Here is an 18,975-nt window from a genome sequence, read left to right as displayed (position 1 = left end):
AGGTCATGCCAGATGTGACATCCTCATGTGAGGAGGATGGATGCATGCACCTCCATTTTCTCCACCTGCCACCTCCCACCAATCAGCTAGTGATTGGCAGGTAGAAGCATTGATTGGTGAGAGATTGCCCTCCAAAAGCAGGCACCTGGCAAGGCTATGCCAGAGGAAGGGTGGTAGGGAAGCTGAGGTGCAGATAATGGTAGGTTGGCTGGTGGGTGGGAAGAAGAGAAGGAGGCTAGAAAAGGGGAGAAGCGTTGGGGTTTTTCAGGGAAGGAAAAGATGAAATTATAGAGAAGGAGAAAATTAGATGCAACCCATAAGTCCTTTTAGGTCCCCTGCTCGTAGGGTTTTGAATTGCCTCTTAAATGGGATGCTTTCTCCTATCTGCCTGAGATCAGCAAGGAAAGATCCCTTGTGTAAGGATATGGTGGTGGTGGAGAGCGCCCTCAAGTCAGAGTTGACTTATGGCAACCCCTGGTGGGGTTTTCGTGGCAAGAGACTAATAGAGGTGGTTTTCCATTGCCTGCCTCTGCAACCCTGGTCTTCGTTGGAGGTCTCCCATCCAATTGCTAGCCAAGACCGACCCTGCTTAGCTTCTGAGATCTGTCAAGATGAGGCTCACCTGGGCTATCCAGCTCAGACTGTATAAGGATATAAGCCCTAAGAATTTAAGTTGGTTGAGGACCAAAAATTTCAGATAGGAGTATATTGCTGACTGAAACCAACATTAAGTATTTTCAGAATGCAACAACTGCGAACACGTACCATAAGAATATGAAAGGAAAGGAACACCCTTTTTAATGAACAAAACAAGCCAAAAGTAATAAAATTTTGTGCATATCTCTAGTGCAGAGCATGTGCTTAGCTTTTTCACTAAAATCAACGAGTCAGGCTTTTAATTAGCTGTTAGGCAGTTTTTTCTCTCTGGTGACTTGGAAACAGCATCACGCTGCTATTTGCACACTCTGCAGGATAAATGAAGTCAGCAGGATAAGGCCTTGTAGTCCTTATTGTAAACTACTTTGGGCATGTGCTGTCTCTTATCTTGAGGTTGTTTCTGCCCCACCTCCAAGTCCCCATCTCCCCACCTTTCCCCCCAAAGTAGCTTGCAAAATTCTCCTCTCCTCTATTTTTGCTTTCACAACAACCCTGTGAGGTAGGTAAAGTTGAAAGTATGTGAGTGGCCCAAGGTCACCCAAGCTTTCATGGCAGAGTGGGGATTCGAACCTGGGCCTCCCAGATCTTAGTCCAACACTCTGACTCCTTACCAACATTTTTGGGAGCTCATCGTCCCTTCCCTGCAATGCACCTGATACACCTGGTTGCCATTTTGTGAATGGAAACTGTACGCGTATGGAAAGTCTACCCATTGTCCAATTCACACAACATGGCAACTTCACATACGGGATGTATCCTGGGGGCCACATGCTCCTGAGCCATGCAGTTGGCATGTCTCACACGAAGAGGCCTGTAGACTCAGATGCACGTGAGCCATGCAGCATGGCTGACAGACTGCCAGGAGGCTGGAACGAGGGATGCCAACTCTGTAACATGCCTCTGAATCCAAGGAGAAGCATCGTTCTCCAGTCCTTATCCCTATGCCACCAAGTTGGCCTTAGCAGTTCCTACTAGAGTTGCCAGCACTAGGTTGGGAAGTTCCTGGAGATATTGGGGGTGGAGTAGGGATCCCAGAACCCCGGTGGGGGTGGGGGATCTCCCTCCCCCACTCCCCACACCCCGCCCCCACTTACCTGAGCAGTGGGGGGGGCGCACCTTCCTTGTGCGCTCCCCTGAAGCGCGGCACGGTCCTGTGTGCAGCAGCTGCTGTGATCGGGCCCGGATCGGGGCTGCTGCAGACCGCAGGAGTGCTCCTGCGCTCCGCAGTGCTCAAACCGGGCCCGATCCACGGCAAACCAGGCCCGTTTTCAGCAGCTGCAGAGCGCAGGAGCGCTCCTGCACTCCGCAGTGCCCCCAAACAGGCCCGTTTTGGCACAGATCAGGCCCGTTTTTGAGGCACTGCAGAGCGCAGGAATGCTCCTGCGCTCCGCAGTGCCCCAAACGGGCCCGTTCTGCCACGGATCGGACTCGTTTTGAGGCGCTGCGGAGCGCCTGGCCATGCGATGACATCACCCCCGAAGTGACGTCATCGCGCCTGTGGGGGCACGCGCATGCGCACCCCCCTCTCCACAAAGGTAAGTGCCAGGTCTCTGTCCCCAGCCGGGAGATTGAGGGGGGCTGGCAACCCTAGTGTGCAGCCTGGGGATGGTGCGGTTTATGAAGGGGAGGGGCTTCTGCAGGGTATAATGCCATAGAGCTCATCGTCCAAAGCTGCCATTTTCTCCAGAGGAACTGATCTCTGTCAACTGTGGATCAGTTGTAATTCCAGGAGATCTCCAGCCACCACCTGGAGGCTGGCAAACTCTAGTTTCTACAAACACAGAGGAATGAACCCCCAAAATCTAGGTACTCCCTAGATGGCTAGAATTAGCCCTTTGGGTCTAATGCGCAACAGGCAACCAAGATTTATGTTGGGTGAGGAAGGGCTGGCTTGATCTTTGTGTAGGTATGTTTATGTGGAGTGGAGGTGCCACATCTTTCTATGCGCAGTGGAGATCGCATGCGCCCCTGCCTTCACTGTTTTCTTTGTAAGCTGTTTACAGTCCCCTTTGGGGAGAAAGAACGGCTAAAAATTCTTCAGTCAGCATACAATCTATGCACTGGCATAAGCAAATAGACTTGACTTGTCTTCCTGCATTCCCTTCACTAAACTTCCTCCTCTCTAACTTTAGATACTCATTTCCTCATGAACGAAAACCAGTGTGCCCCAAAAAATACCAGGCACACACTGACAAAGGAGTCATCTTACATCTGATTCTGAACCTGGGCCATATGCAGATCGATAGAGAACAAGGCCAAATTCAGACAAGGGTTATTCTTATGCAGGTCTGGGGGACTCCCCAGGTTTGCAGGAAAATGTGAACCCCCAGCGAAGAAGGGTTTGGTGGGGGGGAGCACAGTGAAGTCGCAGCCAATTTATGGCAACCCCATAGGATTTTCAAGGCGAGAGAAGAACAGAGACGGTTTGCCAGTACCTGCCTTAAACCTCCTTGGTGGTCTCCTGTCCAAATACTAACCCTTACTGGCCCTGCTTAGCTTCTGAGATCTGAGGAGAGCTGGATAGCCTGGGCCATCCAGGTCTGGGTGGAGGAGGATCCCCCCGAAACAGAAGAACTTCTCTGTGCTTGTGCAGACAACATAAATCTATTGGGAGTGGGAAGGGGAAGAGAGTGAGGAGCCAGCTGAACAGAACCACTGGAGAGCCCACCACGGCCCCTATCACCTCTGCCACTGCCTCTCCTCTGCAGGCAAGCAGGTGGGCGGACAGGGAGAAGGAGTGGGACTGGCCACTGCCTCCTTTTCTGCTGCGGAGGCTCATGCTGCCACTGCTACCTCTCCTCTATGGGCAAGGGAAGAGGAGCGGGAGCTCCCTCTGCCCCTCCTCTTCTGAGGAATAACAATAATAACATTTGATTTCTATAATAACATTTGATTTATATACCACCCTTCAGGACAACTTAACTCCCACTCAGAGCGGTTTACGAAGCGTGTTTTTATTATCCTCACAACAATCACCCTGAGAGAGTTCTGAGAGAGCTGTGACTGACCCAAGGTCACCCAGCTGGCTTCAAGCGAAGGAGTGGGGAATCAAACCCAGTTCTCCAGATTAGGGTCCTGCCGCTTTTAACTATTACACTGAATTGGCTCCTGCTGCTCACCCCTGTCTGCCGCTGAGGCCACGAACACAAGCCCCGCCCCTCTGCAGGCAGGTGGTGGAGAAGGGGCAGGAGCTGCCATGCAACTCTGCTACATGAGCCAGATATGGAGGGCAAGAGGGGAGTAGAAGCAGCAGTGCTACAGCTGGGCACACTGGCCAGCAAGTGGCTGGCCCAGAAGCTGAGCATATGGGAAGGATGGGATTCCCACCCCTCCTGCACAGGTCTCATGAGCCCCTGCTTGTAATAATAATGATGATGGCATTGGGAAGGGGCTCTCCCTACATTTTGCGTAAGGTATCATTTTCGGATGCTTTACCTCCTTAATGACTTTTGGAAGGAATCCACATTTTAGCCCCTCACTTAGGCCAGTTTAAATGTCAGGTTGAGGAACCAGAAAAAATCTCCCTCATGCAACACTGCAGAGTTTGTAGAGTTTTACGGCAATGTTGTCAACACTGAACATCTTCTATGTGATTAAAAGGAAAGCTCGATCTCTAAATAAGGCTGTTTCCACACGCTCTTATAGGGACGGCCCACTCACGAAATGCTGGTGGCGATATCTCCATTTACGAAACGTTTGTGGGCTGTTTGGCGTCTGTTTTTTCAGCGCCTTTTCAGGGACCGCAGAAAGTGCATTCTCAGAAAAGGCGCCAAAAAAGCAGAAGCCAAACAGCCTACAAACATTTTGCAAATGGAGACGTCTGGACCAAAGGGGAAAAGCCACCAGCATCCAGTGAGTGGACTGTCCCTTTAAGGACGTGCGGAAACAGCTTAAGTTAAGGGAAACGAGGGTTTAATTTGCCTAGGTATGCGAGTACAGAATGTATGCTTTCATTTTCAGTGTTCTATTTAAATATGCTGCCATCTGTCACCAAGCCTCATTCTTCTCCCCCTCCCCTTTTTCGGAAAGAGTCAAGTCCAAGCAAGAATGTAGCAACAACTTCTGCCTTCCTGACTGTGCCCTCCCTACAGGCGAGTAGTAAATTGCCAAGGCTGGCTGATAGAATGAACAAGTAGCGAGAGGGGCAGTTGAAAAGTTCAATGGGGAGAGCCCACAAGAGTTTCCAAAGCTGCTCAATACACCGAATCATCATTTCCGAACTCTCTAACCCACTGCTTTCTCAGAAGCAATACATAGGAAAAGGGGAGTGCCCAATTAACACTGGAAAATGCCTCTATGCGTGTGTAATGCTCTTACCATGAATACACACACACACACATACACTTTGTTATTGCTAATTATCTTCTTTAGGTGAACCACAGCACCAGAAGTTTGCAGAATGCAAAAACAGAAGAGATTCACCGCAAACAAACTGCTCCCAAAGCAGCAGAACAAAGCAAAATTAAGAACTTCCTCGTCTTCTGAAACATATGCGGTTTCTATCCCCACTCTGGGTTTTAAAAAACGAACCAACAGATTCACGCGCAATCTATGCAGCATACAAAATTCTGCCAGATGCACTGCTATGAAGAAAAGCAACAAGCTTGCATGTACAGAGTTAATCAACGTTTGTCCTTCGTGGAATGGATAAAGAATTGCAGCATGCCTGGCTCTAGCAGAAAAGCTTTTGTATTTTTAATCAGATACATCTGAATAAAATTCCCAACATACCGGTAACTAAATCTGAGACATCTTAAAGCCCCATATTCCAATCATCATTTTGAAATCAAAATAACCTGTTCAGATGCCCTTGAAGCTTGCCCTTTACACACATTCCTGTAGATAGACAGAAAAGCTTTTATCTTTATTTTTAAATGGCTGTTTAATTGCTAAACCAACCACAGCATGCTAGTAAGTACACAAGGATTTGCAAAATGAGCAGAGTCAAATAACGAAGTTTGCCGACTACAATAGGCAGATGCTGCTTGTATATGTTTAAAATGGGAAGTCACCGGCACACACCCCGTCCACGATTACTTATTTTGCATTGTGAAGAATCCACACAGATGAACTAAAAACACACACATGTAAGAAAACATCACAAAGCCCCTGCCGAGACTCCAGGTGGCCTTTTAATGGGTACTCACAGCATTTGATAAAATGATAATGAGACATTCTTTCATCTTAGGCTGATGTCTGGTTACTAGTTCCAACGTCTCCTTCGGATGTCACGGCTATGACCAAGAAATGCATTATTTACAGCCTTTTCTCAGGTATCCAGTTCAGTTCTGAGATATATTATTCATCGCAGTGTCTGCTCCACGATCTTGCACAGTTTCCCAAGTCATTCTCCTCGCAGCCGGCTGTCGGCATTCAGGTGAGCCGCTGTGTGTCTTGAACCATGACTTTGGTCCCCGTCAATGTCGTATCCTTGACTGACAGACTTCCTAATCCCATGTCCCCAAGAAGAGCCAGAATTAATTGGTGTGCCTTTGAAGCCACATGCTTGGAGCACTGAGGCTGCTGCAGTGCGGCTCTCGCAGCCCTGCTAGTTTAATAGCTTGGCAATCGTGTGCAAAGGGAAGCTAAGCAGGCTCAGCAAAGGGGGTTCCAGCAAGGGTCTGGGACTGAAACGGGGCCAGATTCTTAGCTGCTGTGAAAAGGCATTATTTTTAGCCTCCACCAGATGCTGTGTGAATAGGGAACTGAGCTCACTTGCCAAAAATAGCCACCTTTCAGCACAGCAGCAGTGCGAAGGTGACAAGAGGCAGTCAGCTCCTTGCCTTTTGTAATTGCCTGGCTCAGATCGGAGCTTGTCTGATACGGGAAAGTGAAGGGAGGGAAAGGGGTCACCATGGAGGGGGACGCTTGCATCCGAGCTGCTGCCTTGTCCTTTTGCCACTTCCCCAAGGGCATTAACTGAGCCACAGCCTTTGTTAGTGGGATGGGTGAGAAAGAACCGCAGCTGGCAGGGTTGCCGTAACAGAGTGACTTTCTCTTATACTTAAAGGACCGAACGCATTCTAATTATCAGCACGGGGCCAAGCTAAACGGTGCACCTTCCTCTCGCCTCACTCCAGCAAGTACCGATCGGTGCAGTGCAGATGTTCAACCGAGAAGCACTGTGGGATCGATGGCACATGGGCCGTTTCCAGACGGCTTACCTGCCTCCGGAACGTCGCGCCATGTTGCAGGGAAAACGGGAAATACCGCGTTTTCTCGCGCGAGTTTTGCGCGACATCGCGCACGAGAAAACACGATATTTCGTGTTTTCCCTGCAATATGGCGCGACGTTCCGGAGGCAGGTAAGCCGTCTGGAAACGGCCCAGGGTTCTTTGGCAAAAAGCCTAAACCCTAGGATACAAAAAGTCGAAGAATAAAAACACTCTTATCCACTAAGAGCAAGATTCAGGTCTAGTAGCACCTTAAAGACCAACTGGATTTTTAGGGGATGAGCTTTCGAGAGTAAAAGCTCCATTTGTCAGATATCTTACTCTTCTACTCAGGGCTTTTTTTCTGGGAAAAGAGGTGGTGGAACTCAGTGGGTTGCCCTCGGAGAAAATGGTCACATGGCTGGTGGCCCCGCCCCCTGATCTCCAGACAGAGGGGAGTTGAGATTGCCCAGCTATCTAAACTCCCCTCTGTCTGGAGATCAGGGGGCGGGGCCACCAGCCATGTGACCATTTTCAAGAAGTTCCGGAACTCCGTTCCACCACATTCCAGCTGAAAAAAAGCCCTGCTTCTACTACAGATCATTGTGGCTACCCTCCTGAAAGTATCCACTAAGTGTTTCCCCAAAGCCCAGAGACTGCAAATTAGGCCACAGTTTGACTCTCATGCCACGTAGACTGTAAACCCATGGTACATTCTTCACATATTACACTTCCTAACAAACTAGGCTGCTTGTGGCTCATGCACTGGGCTTTCAGCTGGACAACGGACCCAGGGAACATGGCGAGGCAGACATTTAGCAGGTGTCATTTCCCCAAATGCCTGCTATATACACTCCCAGTGAATTTCTACCTGACACAGACACACATCCTGACGAAGTGTCCCGGTGGGTGCAAAAGGTTGCACTGCGTTCTGTGGGGATGCAGTCGGTCCAGGAAAAGGGATGATGTGGATTTTGGGGGATTTTGCCGGCTCCCATATGGCTATACAGTTTGTACACTGCAACACAGCAATAAGTGACACGAGAGGCTTAGTGATTCTGGGGATCTCTGCCACCCCCCACCCCCCCACCTAGGCCCAACTAGGGCCAAGCAAGGAGCCCCACAAGAGGCAAGAGCACGTGATGGCAGGAGCCAGCTTTTCTTCCTCCCTCCCTCCTTTGAGGGTAAGGTTGCCAGCTCCAGGTTGGGAAATTTCTGGAGATTTGGGAGGGGGGGTTGGAGCCTGGGAAGGGTGGAGTTTGAGGAGGAGAGACCTCAGCTGGGTATAATGCGCTAGAGTCCACCTTCCAGGGAAGCCATTTTCACCAGGGAAACTGATCACTATTGCCTGGAAATAAGGTTCCCAGATGCCCACCAGTGGCGGACAAACTCCCACGGGGGTTGCACCCTTGCCCATCAATCTGCCAGCAATCGGCAGGAGGTGGCAAGCCCCTGGAGGTCGCTCACCACCAGCAGGTACCCCAGGAGCGCACACAGCATGCGCACTCCCAAGGGGCGCAACGACATCACCCGTAGAAGTGGCGTTGTTGCACCAGCCGTGGGAACACTCCTGCACTTCATCTGTGGCTGATTTGGGCCCCAAATGAGCTGAATCGGCCCCACACGGAGCAGAGGAGTGATGTCATTGCACAAGCGCCAGAGCATGCACATGTGAAGAGGATCACGCTGCCAGCACAAGATAAATGCCAGGTCTATCTTTTCTCTCCCTCCCCGCTGGGAGGGTATAGGAACCTGGCATCCTGGAGAACAGTTATAATTCCAGGACAGCTCCAAATATCACCTAGGGGTTGACAGTTGTGCACACACACACCCTGAGCACAGGGCCCAGGACTGCTTCCCCTGCCAATTAGCTAAGACCACCCCCAACTGACAAGCATAAGACCCCGTAATGAATCCATCACAAACGATCACTTTATACAGCTCTTTCCCCTTTTCACAGACAGCAGACTAGAGACACAAACTGACAGATTCTGTATATGCACAGATAGGGAACACTGGGTGTGTGTGTCAAATAAACTATTCCCCCTAGGACAGTGTAGGTATTCTTAACTTCAAAGGCAACTCTCTGAATATCACTCGTACTCCTGTTTTGCAGATGAGGATCACACTCACAGCTGCCTACAAGCAGAAATTGCCCACCATTCCACCATATTTTAAAGCCATTTTAAGACAAAGTTCTCTGAAAGAGGCGTTTCCCACAAGGAGGGAGATTGCTCTCCACGCCTCCTCTGGTAGCTAGATCCAGAGAACAAGGCAATGGTTGAAATAGCCCAACAGTCAGGCTGAGGGTCAATGTACCATTTTGTGGTACACTTGGGTTTTATGAGAATAACGATTGCAGACCTTTGTCATCTTCATCTGCTTGAGATTGCAAAGGGGTAGCTGTTGTTAGCTTCCCCCGCCCCAACCCTTGCAAAACAAAACAGAAATCTAGGGGCTCTTTAGAGAGCAACAACATTTATTTCAATATGAATTTTCATGAGACTTCCTCAGATATCCGAGGAAGTGAGCTGTCTCATGAAAGCTCCTATTGAAATAAATGTTGCTAGTCTTTAAGGAGACACCAGATTTAGTCTTCTTCAAAGCATACAAACAACAAAGGTTTTGTTTATTTTCAACATACAATAATATGAGCCTGCTCATTTTGCTTCTCTGAGGGAAAAGAACTATAAACATCTGGCAACTGCTTCTGTGGAGGCATAGCAGCAATCTCTGGTAGAAATACTTTTTTTAAAAAAAAACTTCCTAAAAGCACTGAAATGGTACACAATCCAGCTTCACCTTCCTATTGGAAATGTAGCAGGCACACAGGTGCCAAGAATTGGAATAGACGTTCACAAGGTTGCAAACTTCTGAGGGGGGATAGAACCTGGGTTGCCAGCCTCCAGGTAGCGGCTGGGGATCTCCAGGAATTACAACTGGTCTCCAGACCACAGAGATCAGTTCACCTGGAGAAAATGGCTACTTTGGGGGGTGGACTGTATGGAATTATGCCATGCCAAGGTCCTTTCCCTCCCCAAACCCCACTTTCTCCAGGTTTCTCTCCCCAGATCTCCAGGAATTTCCCTACTTGGAGCTAGCAACCCTAGACAGAACTCCTGTTTTTAATAGCTGCATGGCAAGTCAGAATTCACCAGATGCATCTTGTCTTGGTCTGCAGGTCAGTAGTGGCAAAAAGCGTCACCTTCTGAATTTATGCCTGTCACACCTCAATTAAAGCCTTCCTTGGGGGAAAAAAATGGCAGTCCTTTTTTGCCTGTAACACTAACTGCATTACCCAACAAACATAGAAGAAAACAGTTTGATATAATCAGTAGTTAGTTTTTGGCCATTTTCACACCACTTACCCGATTGCGCAAAACTCCCGGAACGATGCGCCTTCCTGGTGTGATTGCCCACGATAACCGGAGTTATGACGGGAAACTGCGCCAGGAAGGTGCGTTGTTCCGGGAGTTTTGCGTGATCAGTAAGCAGTGTGAAAATGGCCTTTATTATTATATTTCAATCCTGCTTTTCAGCAAAGAAGAACAAAGGGCTCCCAAAAATCAAAATCCAGAATGACAATAAACTTGGTCCTCAAGGGAAGGATGCTCAGTTGAGTGAGATCCAGGTATAATGGTTGTCTGGCTGCTGCCCGGCACCTCCCTTGGAAAGATGAATTACTGACAGATGGAAGCAAGAGAGAAGGGGAAGAAAATTCTCACTGGAAACTGCACTCAGGCATAATGGAAGGACATCTGGTTGCCTCCTGATGGTCCAAGTAATACTGATTTTTAAAATGCAGTTCAAAACCTCGATAGGATGATTCAAATACATGTATTACTCATTAACAAATCAAGCAAAGCCCTGTCGTTTTCATCGTCTAGGCCAGGGGTGGGCAAATTGCGGCCCGCGAGCCGCATGCGGCCCGTGACAGAGTTTTTTGTGGCCCGCCAATATTAAGCAAGAGTGTCCTACTCTCGAGTAAACGTGACACGACCGCAACCCGAAGAAGAGTTGTAATTTGTGAGGCGAATTTCTGTGGAACAGATAACGCAGGGACGCGGGGAAAGGCGCTCTGAGGAAAAAAAACTAGGCCGTGTTTCTGAGGGAAGCGGGAAGGGGAGGGCGGCCTCGGCCTTGGGAAGTGGAAGGGACGCCTCAGTCAAAGGAGGAGCCTGGCGGAGCCGCGCGGGGGATTCAAAGGGCAGCAACAGGCGGCGGCGGTGCCACCTCCTGAGGGGCTTCGAGCTGGGCCATGGACCGCTACCTTCTCTTCATGAGCTGGCAAGGTGAGGGCAGGCCCGGAGGCCTTTCAGGTGCGGCCTCAAAGCGGAAGAGGGGCGGTGGGTGGGAGACGGCCGCGGCTGAGGGGGAATGGATGCTTAGCAACAGGGGTGGTGGTGGTGTCTGTTTTAGTCTGTTGCAGCAAAAAAAAACCATACGCGGATCCTGTGGCAATTTAACAGCGAGCGAAAATGTTTATTCCATGCAGAGGCTTTTGTTGACTTCTTGAAGCATCTGATGAAGAGAGCTGTGGCTCTTGAAAGCTTATGCTACAATAGAGGTGGTTAGTTTTAAAGGTGCTACTGGACTCTTTACCTTCTTGAACCTTAAGAATCTGCTGCTGCTGCTCAGAGTGGATCCTTACTAAGCAAGCTTAGGATGAATAAAAACATTTTACTTCTCAAGGTGCCAAAAGTAGGCTGGAATCTTGTGGTACCCTGAAGACTAACAAGTTTTGAATCCTAGCAGGGGCTTTTGTGCATCCATTTTTTTAAAGATCTGATGAGTGGACCTTCACTGTACAAATATGTTAGAGATAGTGACTTTGCTGGGTCCCCCCCATACCTATTACTAAAAGAAAAACGAGACAAAGCTGTGTAATAAGGCTGGTGTAACTGAATGGCCCTTTGTACAACAAACAGTAAAATCCTAAGCAGAGTGACTCCAGTCTAAGCCCATTGATTTCAGTGGGTTTAGATTAGAATCAGTCTTCTTAGGATTGCAATGAAAGTTGCACTGAAATCTCAACAAGCAATCTCACTCCTGATTTCAAAAAAATTGTAGAGAAGTGTGATAGGGTACATTTGTCTCATTAAACCGAATCTTAAATTAAATGTGCTTGCAGCTACAGATGATATGAAATTAGCACAATAAATAAATTGAATAAAACTACCACTATTTTATTTAATTTATATTTATTGATTTTTATGATACAATTTATACCTTTTCTGAAATGCAAAGTTAACTAATGAATGCAATCATTTTAAAAAGTGCGGCCCTCCACTAACCTCCTCTCCCACAAAGTGGCCCCCGAGCCAAAACAATTGCCCACCCCTGGTCTAGGCAATTTTCAATGACACAAGAACATCCGCTGTCTATTTAACTCATGGTCAGTTTACACGTAACATCACCACCAATCACTAAGAAAGAGAGTGAGAACACAGAAATGACAGAGCAGGGCAAACAAATACAAGTAATTCACAAATGAGTTCTGTGTCTTTATGTATCAAATGTTCTGGCATGTTTCCATAACAGTCTTTTTAGTGGATTCCATTGCACAAGTGACCGCACATTTCTCGGGGCATTAGCACCTTCCATGGCTATCTAAAACATCTAAAATTGACAAGTTGGTTCAGGGTTCAGTTAGGAATCTAGACATGAGGTTTCTGCCCTCCTCTGGTATCCTTCTCCTTTTCTCCAGCCTGTTAAAATATTCTGCAGTCTTTATTATATGGTCAACTAAACCATTTTCAGTAATACAGTACAGTCATTAAAACAAATTATCCAGACCAGCATTTCCCTGGGTGGCAAGAATTCCCCTCAGCAGAGTGTGTTTCTCCTGCCTCCTACCTCTCTTCCTGTCCTGTCAGGGGACAAGAGACTGAGAGAAACAGGATTTCAAGAGCATTCGGGGCTATTGCTGGAAGGGAGGAGTGAGGAAATTGTGGGCAGAAATCCTTGCACCCAATGGAAACAGTGGCCTAGATCCAAACCATAGCATTTGTACATGTTTGGTTAAGAGAACTCCTTCAATATGCAGGATCTAGATGGCATTAGAAAAAATAGCCACCCTTTCAGTAATAATTACAGATTAATTTCAGATTAAATGTGCTAATCTAAGAGTTACCTTTGTCATAGGGTAAAAAAGTCAATCCAACATGAAATTGCTGGGTTAGAATTAGAGATGGGCACGAACCGGAAAAAAATGAACCATGCAGTTCATGGTTCATCGCATTTCACAAACCACAAACTTTCACGAACCTGCCCGAGTTTGCGTACCGGTTCGTTTGGTTCGTGAAAATGTCACATACAGGTCAGCAAATATCACTTCTGGGTCAGCAGAAGGTCTGCAGGAAGTTCATCCTCTGTTGCCTAGGAAACTGATTGATTGGCGCCAGGCTGTCTGCAGCAACGAGCCAAACGAACCAGCCTGTCATGACCCAGCCTCGGACCGATCTCTTGCCGGCTGCCAGCGAGTCCTCGACGGAGGACTGCGTTGGGCAGGCAAATCCCACCCCAGGCGGTGAGGCACCCGAGGAGCCAGCCACGCAGCAGCCTTTTATGCCAATAAAAGTTGCTGTGCTGTGCTGTGCAGCAGCCAGTGGCACCGCCCGTGCCTCCTGGGGGAAACGCCGGGGCCGAGGAAATGAGCAATGCTCAAACAACCCCAGCCGCCACACAGGGGGAGCTGTCAGAGCCAGCCGCCCGGGGAAAGGGGTGGGAGCGAGAGGCGGTCTGGCAACGGCGCTGCAGCGCCCGACTCCAGGCGCAGCGGCAGCTGGAGCTGATTCAGGATGACGAGGCAGGGCAATTAACGGACGAGGAAACTCCTGGCCCGCCCGCCTCTTAAACAAGGAGGAGTATAAGAACAGACGCTGAACTCAGAGCAGCGCAGAAACAACTTCAGTCGTCTTCCACTCTGCCTCCGGAACCTCGAGCCTGGAAACCTTCTCGCCTGCTTGGAACCTTGTTTCCCCCCTTGGACTGCCTTTGCTGGACTTTGACCTCAGATTGCTTTAGACCACAAACCTGCCTACCTCTGACTTGGATTGCCTGTGCTGGATTTGACCTGGACTGTTGACTTTGGACTTTGCCTGAACGGACATTCTTTGGCTGGCACTAGCCTAGGTGAGCCACCTTGCCCGGCCCCTGCCCACGCCCCAGGCGCCATGCGGGAGCACGACACAGCCTAAAGTTCGTGTCGGTTCATCAGAAATGGGCTCTGACAAACCGCCAGTTCGTGAACCACGAACTGGCCTGGTTCATCACAAACTTTGGTTCGTATTTCGGTTTGTGCCCATCTCTAGTTAGAATTCATTATGTTTAATACTCCTTAACCCCACCCCCCCGTCTTAACAAAAGACCTTTGCTTTCTCACTCTCTGTACAAGCTAATGTCTGCCTGTCTGTCTGAGTCTTAAGGTAGACTACACAGTATAGGTCAATACAATCAACAGCTGAGACATTTAATAAACAATACAATAGGGTAAGCACTGCAGAAATTTGAAAACAAGCTGATATCTTTATATCTCACCCTTTTGGGGTGTCAATTAGTTCAGCAGTAATTCTGTAAGTACCTATTATATTGTTTTACCCCATTTCATCCTACACTAGATTTTATGTTAATCGTACTTTGCCTGACAACATTTGGTAATGGTCCTCACCTACTCGAAGTGAACACTGATAACTCTTTTATTGGCATGGATCCGACCTTCCTCCAGCCTTCCTCCAATTTAGGAGGCTCTTTTTTCCCTTTAAGGAGCTTCTGCCGAAAGGCCTGGTAAGATAGCCAAAAGTGGAGCAATTATGTTCTCTTTAATGTCTTTGTAGTAATCACATGAGACACAGTCTCTATTCCCCCGTATACCACAAGGACATGATTATTCCTTTGAAGGGATTTGCTTGTAACGACCTTCAAGGATTGCTGATGGCATACAACGTGCTATTGTAAAGGCTCTCCTACATTTTGGTTCTATTAAGACTTTTAAATAATTTGTACATTTCTTAAGTGCTAGACCGTTCAGATCTAAAGGTGATCACGGTCTATGCTCCATAGCATGTATATTCTGGTTATCCGCACCGCAAATCCTTTACTTGGCTAACACTTGAGCCTTCTTCACATAGTAATACAGTAATACCAGTACAGAAAAGCCAGCACTTCGATTCTAGCTTCATCACTCAAAGTGCTATTTTGAAATACAGCCGCATGGAAAAGGAAATCTGTTAACGATGGTTTTCTGAAATATTTATATTGTTTTAACATATAATTGTACTTCAGCTACTATTAATCTTCACTGCTTATAAATAAGATTATTCTATATTCATGGAAATTGTATGGAAGCATTTAGTGAAACTGCAGTTGCTTAAAGGGCTGTCACACAAACTGAAAGAACCACACACACACACACACACACACACACACACAGAGGACAAGCTGAGACATTTCTCCCCTCCTTATCCTAAAATGGCTGCACTACACACTCTAAGAGGTGTCCCTAGCATCCCTTGCCATGTTTTGACGATATTGGGGTACAGCTGTGAAACTCTACACAGCCACTTCACGAGCTAAAATGTTGCTGCTTTGGTTGGCGGTGCTGTCAAGGTATAAACACTGGACTGTTGAACCGGAAGAAGTTGACAATGAAAGGAAGGAGGGAAGGAACAATGACAGCAAGCCCTAATGAGAAACACCAGTCTTAATGCTCAACTTGATTGCCAGGCACCCATAAATATCAGTGGGGGCCCTACACATCCCCACCAACTAGTACCCATTTGTACTGCAAAATTAGAGATGGGCACAAACCGAAATATGAACCAAAGTTCATCACAAATGGGGCTGTTTTTTGGTTCGCAAACCTGCGGTTCATCAGAGGGCGTTTCTGATGACCCGCAACAAACCACTATGATTTTTAGGCTGGTTCATTTCGTTCTTTTTTCGGTTCGTCACTGCAGACAGCCTGGCACAGATCAATCAGTTTCCTAGCCAAAGGGGGGGGGGGCTTTCTGCAGACCTTCTGCAGCCCGGGAAGTGATGTATTCACAAACCAAATGAACCAGTTCACGAACCGGGCAATTTCATGCCAGTTTGTGGTTCGTGAAACGTGACAAACCATGAACCACAACGAACCGCCATTTTTCCCGGTTCGTGCTCATCTCTACGCAAGATCCTTTGGCCCCAGGTGAGGTTTGATTTTAAAACTGGGTATCTCAATCAAGACAGGAAGTCCTATCAAGCATTCCCAAAAGTAGATAGCCTAAATGCTTGACTGTTCCAGAAGAACAGTAATCAGTCCCTTTATTTAATCCTCCAGTCCTTCCTGACATCCATGGTCATAAGCAATGACTCAAGTTTGCAAGACAATAACTGCACTCTCAAAGCCATGTCCACAATACAACCTTCTCCAGTAATTCAATGACAAGCCCATGGAAGGCCATCAAGCCACTGCCCATCTCTTGTCAAGCCAGCCCTAGCGGCCTGCCATTCATTAATTAGTTCATTCCACCTAGATCTTCCTGCTGTCTGGTCACTTCGTCTAGCATGACCATGCTTTCCTCTGGATACATATCAACCTGCTTCTCCTGGACTCCTTTACAAAAATTCAAACCACCAATAAGAATCAAGAACCAGCACTCAGTCTTGAATTTAGCTGGTCATAGAACTCCCCCATGGAAGTCCAGGCAACTCTAAAAACATAAAAAGGGAATCTCAACCACCACCACCCATTCTTTTTAGTAGGCACTGCACCCAAATCTTCTTTCTAGTAGCTTTGCTCCCAAGCCTTCCTCCGTTGCTGAAATCATAGGATCCCCATCTTTGTTGTTGGTACTGTTCAGGGTTGCCTATGGTGTTGCCCACTGGCTCCTGAAGCACTGGAGAGAGGAAATAGGAGGAAAATGGGGACTACACCAGCATTGTACTCATGCAATGATGTCACTTCTGGTGAAAACTCTAAGCAACATCATGGCCACTCTAGCATTTGCAAAAATCCTAGATGGTCCATGATATCACTTCCTGTTTCCACTGGAAGTGATGTGAGTGTGATGGTTCCAGTCCCCCTCCCCTAATTACTCCCAAGGTTTGATGGCTGTGGACTGGAAATTCTAGTTCTATTCCTAGTCCATCTTTTAGTGCCACAGAGGCTACTTGTGATTTTCTCTCCTTCATCTTAATCTTCCTCTCCCCTGCCAGGTTTCACCTCCCCCATACCCAGTTCCAGGCGGGTCTGCCTTTCTGCTAACCAGTCTTTTCCATAGTTACTTTTATTTGGCCCTTGCTTAAAGCAACATAATTAAGATTGTTGAAACAAACGTTTTACTGGATTGTCACATACAAACTGCTGTGCTTTTGCAACAGCAGCAGCATCTTCGATAGGGCCATAAAGTTACTTGCTGATTAAGCGCTTGTCTCCCCAACATCATTCCTTCTCGATAGTTTATTGTGCTAGACTTGGACTTGTGTATATATCAGGCTTCTTGCCCCTGGACTTGAGGTTTTTCACATGTAGAGGACAATTCCCACATAATCAATCTGGCATGGTGGCAAACAGGGTAGATTCACCCAAATCTATTCCTGTATCATTTCAGAGTCATTGGATTCTTGATCATCTTCAAGGGGCCCAGTAAACTGATGTGAAATGAGATTAGGTCAGGAGCAGCTCAGGACACTGAACTGTACTGTGTGGAGTGGACCTCATGGCTGAATGCCAAGGCTGCTAATTCTGGCTGATGTGATGATGGTGTTTTCTGCTCTCTCTCCACCAGGAGATGGCTTGGCAGTGGCTTAGATCCAGCCATCTAATTTTCACTCCATCTCAATTAATTTCCCTCTTTACTGTAGTCCCTGACTCACATAGCTTTTGTTCATGCAAGCCCCATGATCTCCATCACAGCTTTTTTGTGATCCAAGGGGGCTTCTCTTTTTTTCCGAAAGGTAGCTCTAACTCAGTGATTACTCTCAGCACACTGAAGCGGGGGTCCTGAATCCTACCAAGAATGCTCAGGAGAGTACCCAAAGATTCTGGTAACCATGGGGAGAAATAGTTGGCATGGTTCCAACCACCTGTGAACACTAAAGCAAGAATGCATTCAGGGGCCGCAGTCCGTGTCACAGGAAAAATCCTATTCACCCCAGAACACTGCAGGTGGGGCCCAGGTACCTCCAGCCACCTATTCATTTTTACATACATATATTTCATTCTGCTGTGAATTATTGTGCTAACCACACTGAAACTAATTTTCCATGTGAAAAAGTGAGCTGTGGCTCACGAAAGCTCATACCCTACCACTAATTTTGTGAGTCTTATAGGTGCTACTGGACTCTTGCTGTTTTCCACTGCTACAGACAGACTAACACAGCTACCCATCTTAATTTCCCATGTATTACAGATCATTTTCTCTGCTGTGACATATAAATTGAATGGTTTTGTTGATGTCTTTACCTGTTGGTATGTCCTCTCTCTGATATCTCTAGGACCTCTTTCCATTTTTTCTTTGACAGGTCCTGGAGGCATTAGGTTAAATTTCTGTCTATTTAAGATGAGGCCAGAGCCCAGATGTTCTGGTGGGGGGGGGCATTCAAGAGTCCCGTCAATCTTAAACCCACTTTCCAGTTTGGAGTTCACTGCCACACTTCCCATAACGTAGTAACCTGAAGTACAGCAAGAAACTGCTCTTCAAACTTCAGCCATTTGTTCCATTTTAGTGTGATAATGCGGCACTAAGTTTCAAAAATATTGATTGTAAGACAATATAGGTAGGTTTCATGAGGGAAAAACTGTCCCAGATAAGCCCTTAGCTAATTAGTCATCGCTTCTAAAGCTGTGTTCTCCCCTGAATAAAGGTTAATTAGTTTCTCTTGGTGTTTGTCGCAAACTCCTCTGTGTATTAAATGAAAACGTAGAAAATGGTGGGAAGTAAGAAAAAATCATTAAGGTGATAAATGTTGAGAAATTTGAATGGGAAAGAGCTTGTTTAAATTGGAAAGAAGTGAAGTTTATAAAGGTGGTAAATAAGAAAACAAGTGACTAAAGACACGTTTTAAATATTCAGGGATGATGAGTTTACAATAGAAAAAAATATGAATAGGAATGCTAGAATGTACTGGGCACATGCACTCTTCATTCAAGAAGTGCAGCTTATTTTGATCAAATTTCTGTTTCAGG

At 47.2% G+C, this 18,975-nt stretch overlaps 1 protein-coding gene across 1 annotated transcript in view; it reads right to left on the bottom strand.

Moving 5' to 3' along the window:
- MYO16 (myosin XVI) overlaps nt 1–5,866 on the bottom strand; it is a 143,245-nt gene extending 137,379 nt beyond the window's left edge. Inside the window, exon 1 of the mRNA XM_054970913.1 lies at nt 5,805–5,866. Coding sequence (XP_054826888.1) covers nt 5,805–5,832 — 28 coding nt within the window. The 5' untranslated portion in view covers nt 5,833–5,866. The remainder of the gene's footprint in view (nt 1–5,804) is intronic.
- Between the last annotated feature and the right edge of the window lie 13,109 nt (nt 5,867–18,975).

This window comes from Eublepharis macularius, chromosome 1 (genome assembly GCF_028583425.1).
Source record: "Eublepharis macularius isolate TG4126 chromosome 1, MPM_Emac_v1.0, whole genome shotgun sequence".
In the NCBI taxonomy this organism is placed as follows: Eukaryota; Metazoa; Chordata; class Lepidosauria; order Squamata; family Eublepharidae; genus Eublepharis; species Eublepharis macularius.
This window is presented reverse-complemented; position numbering and strand designations above follow the sequence as displayed.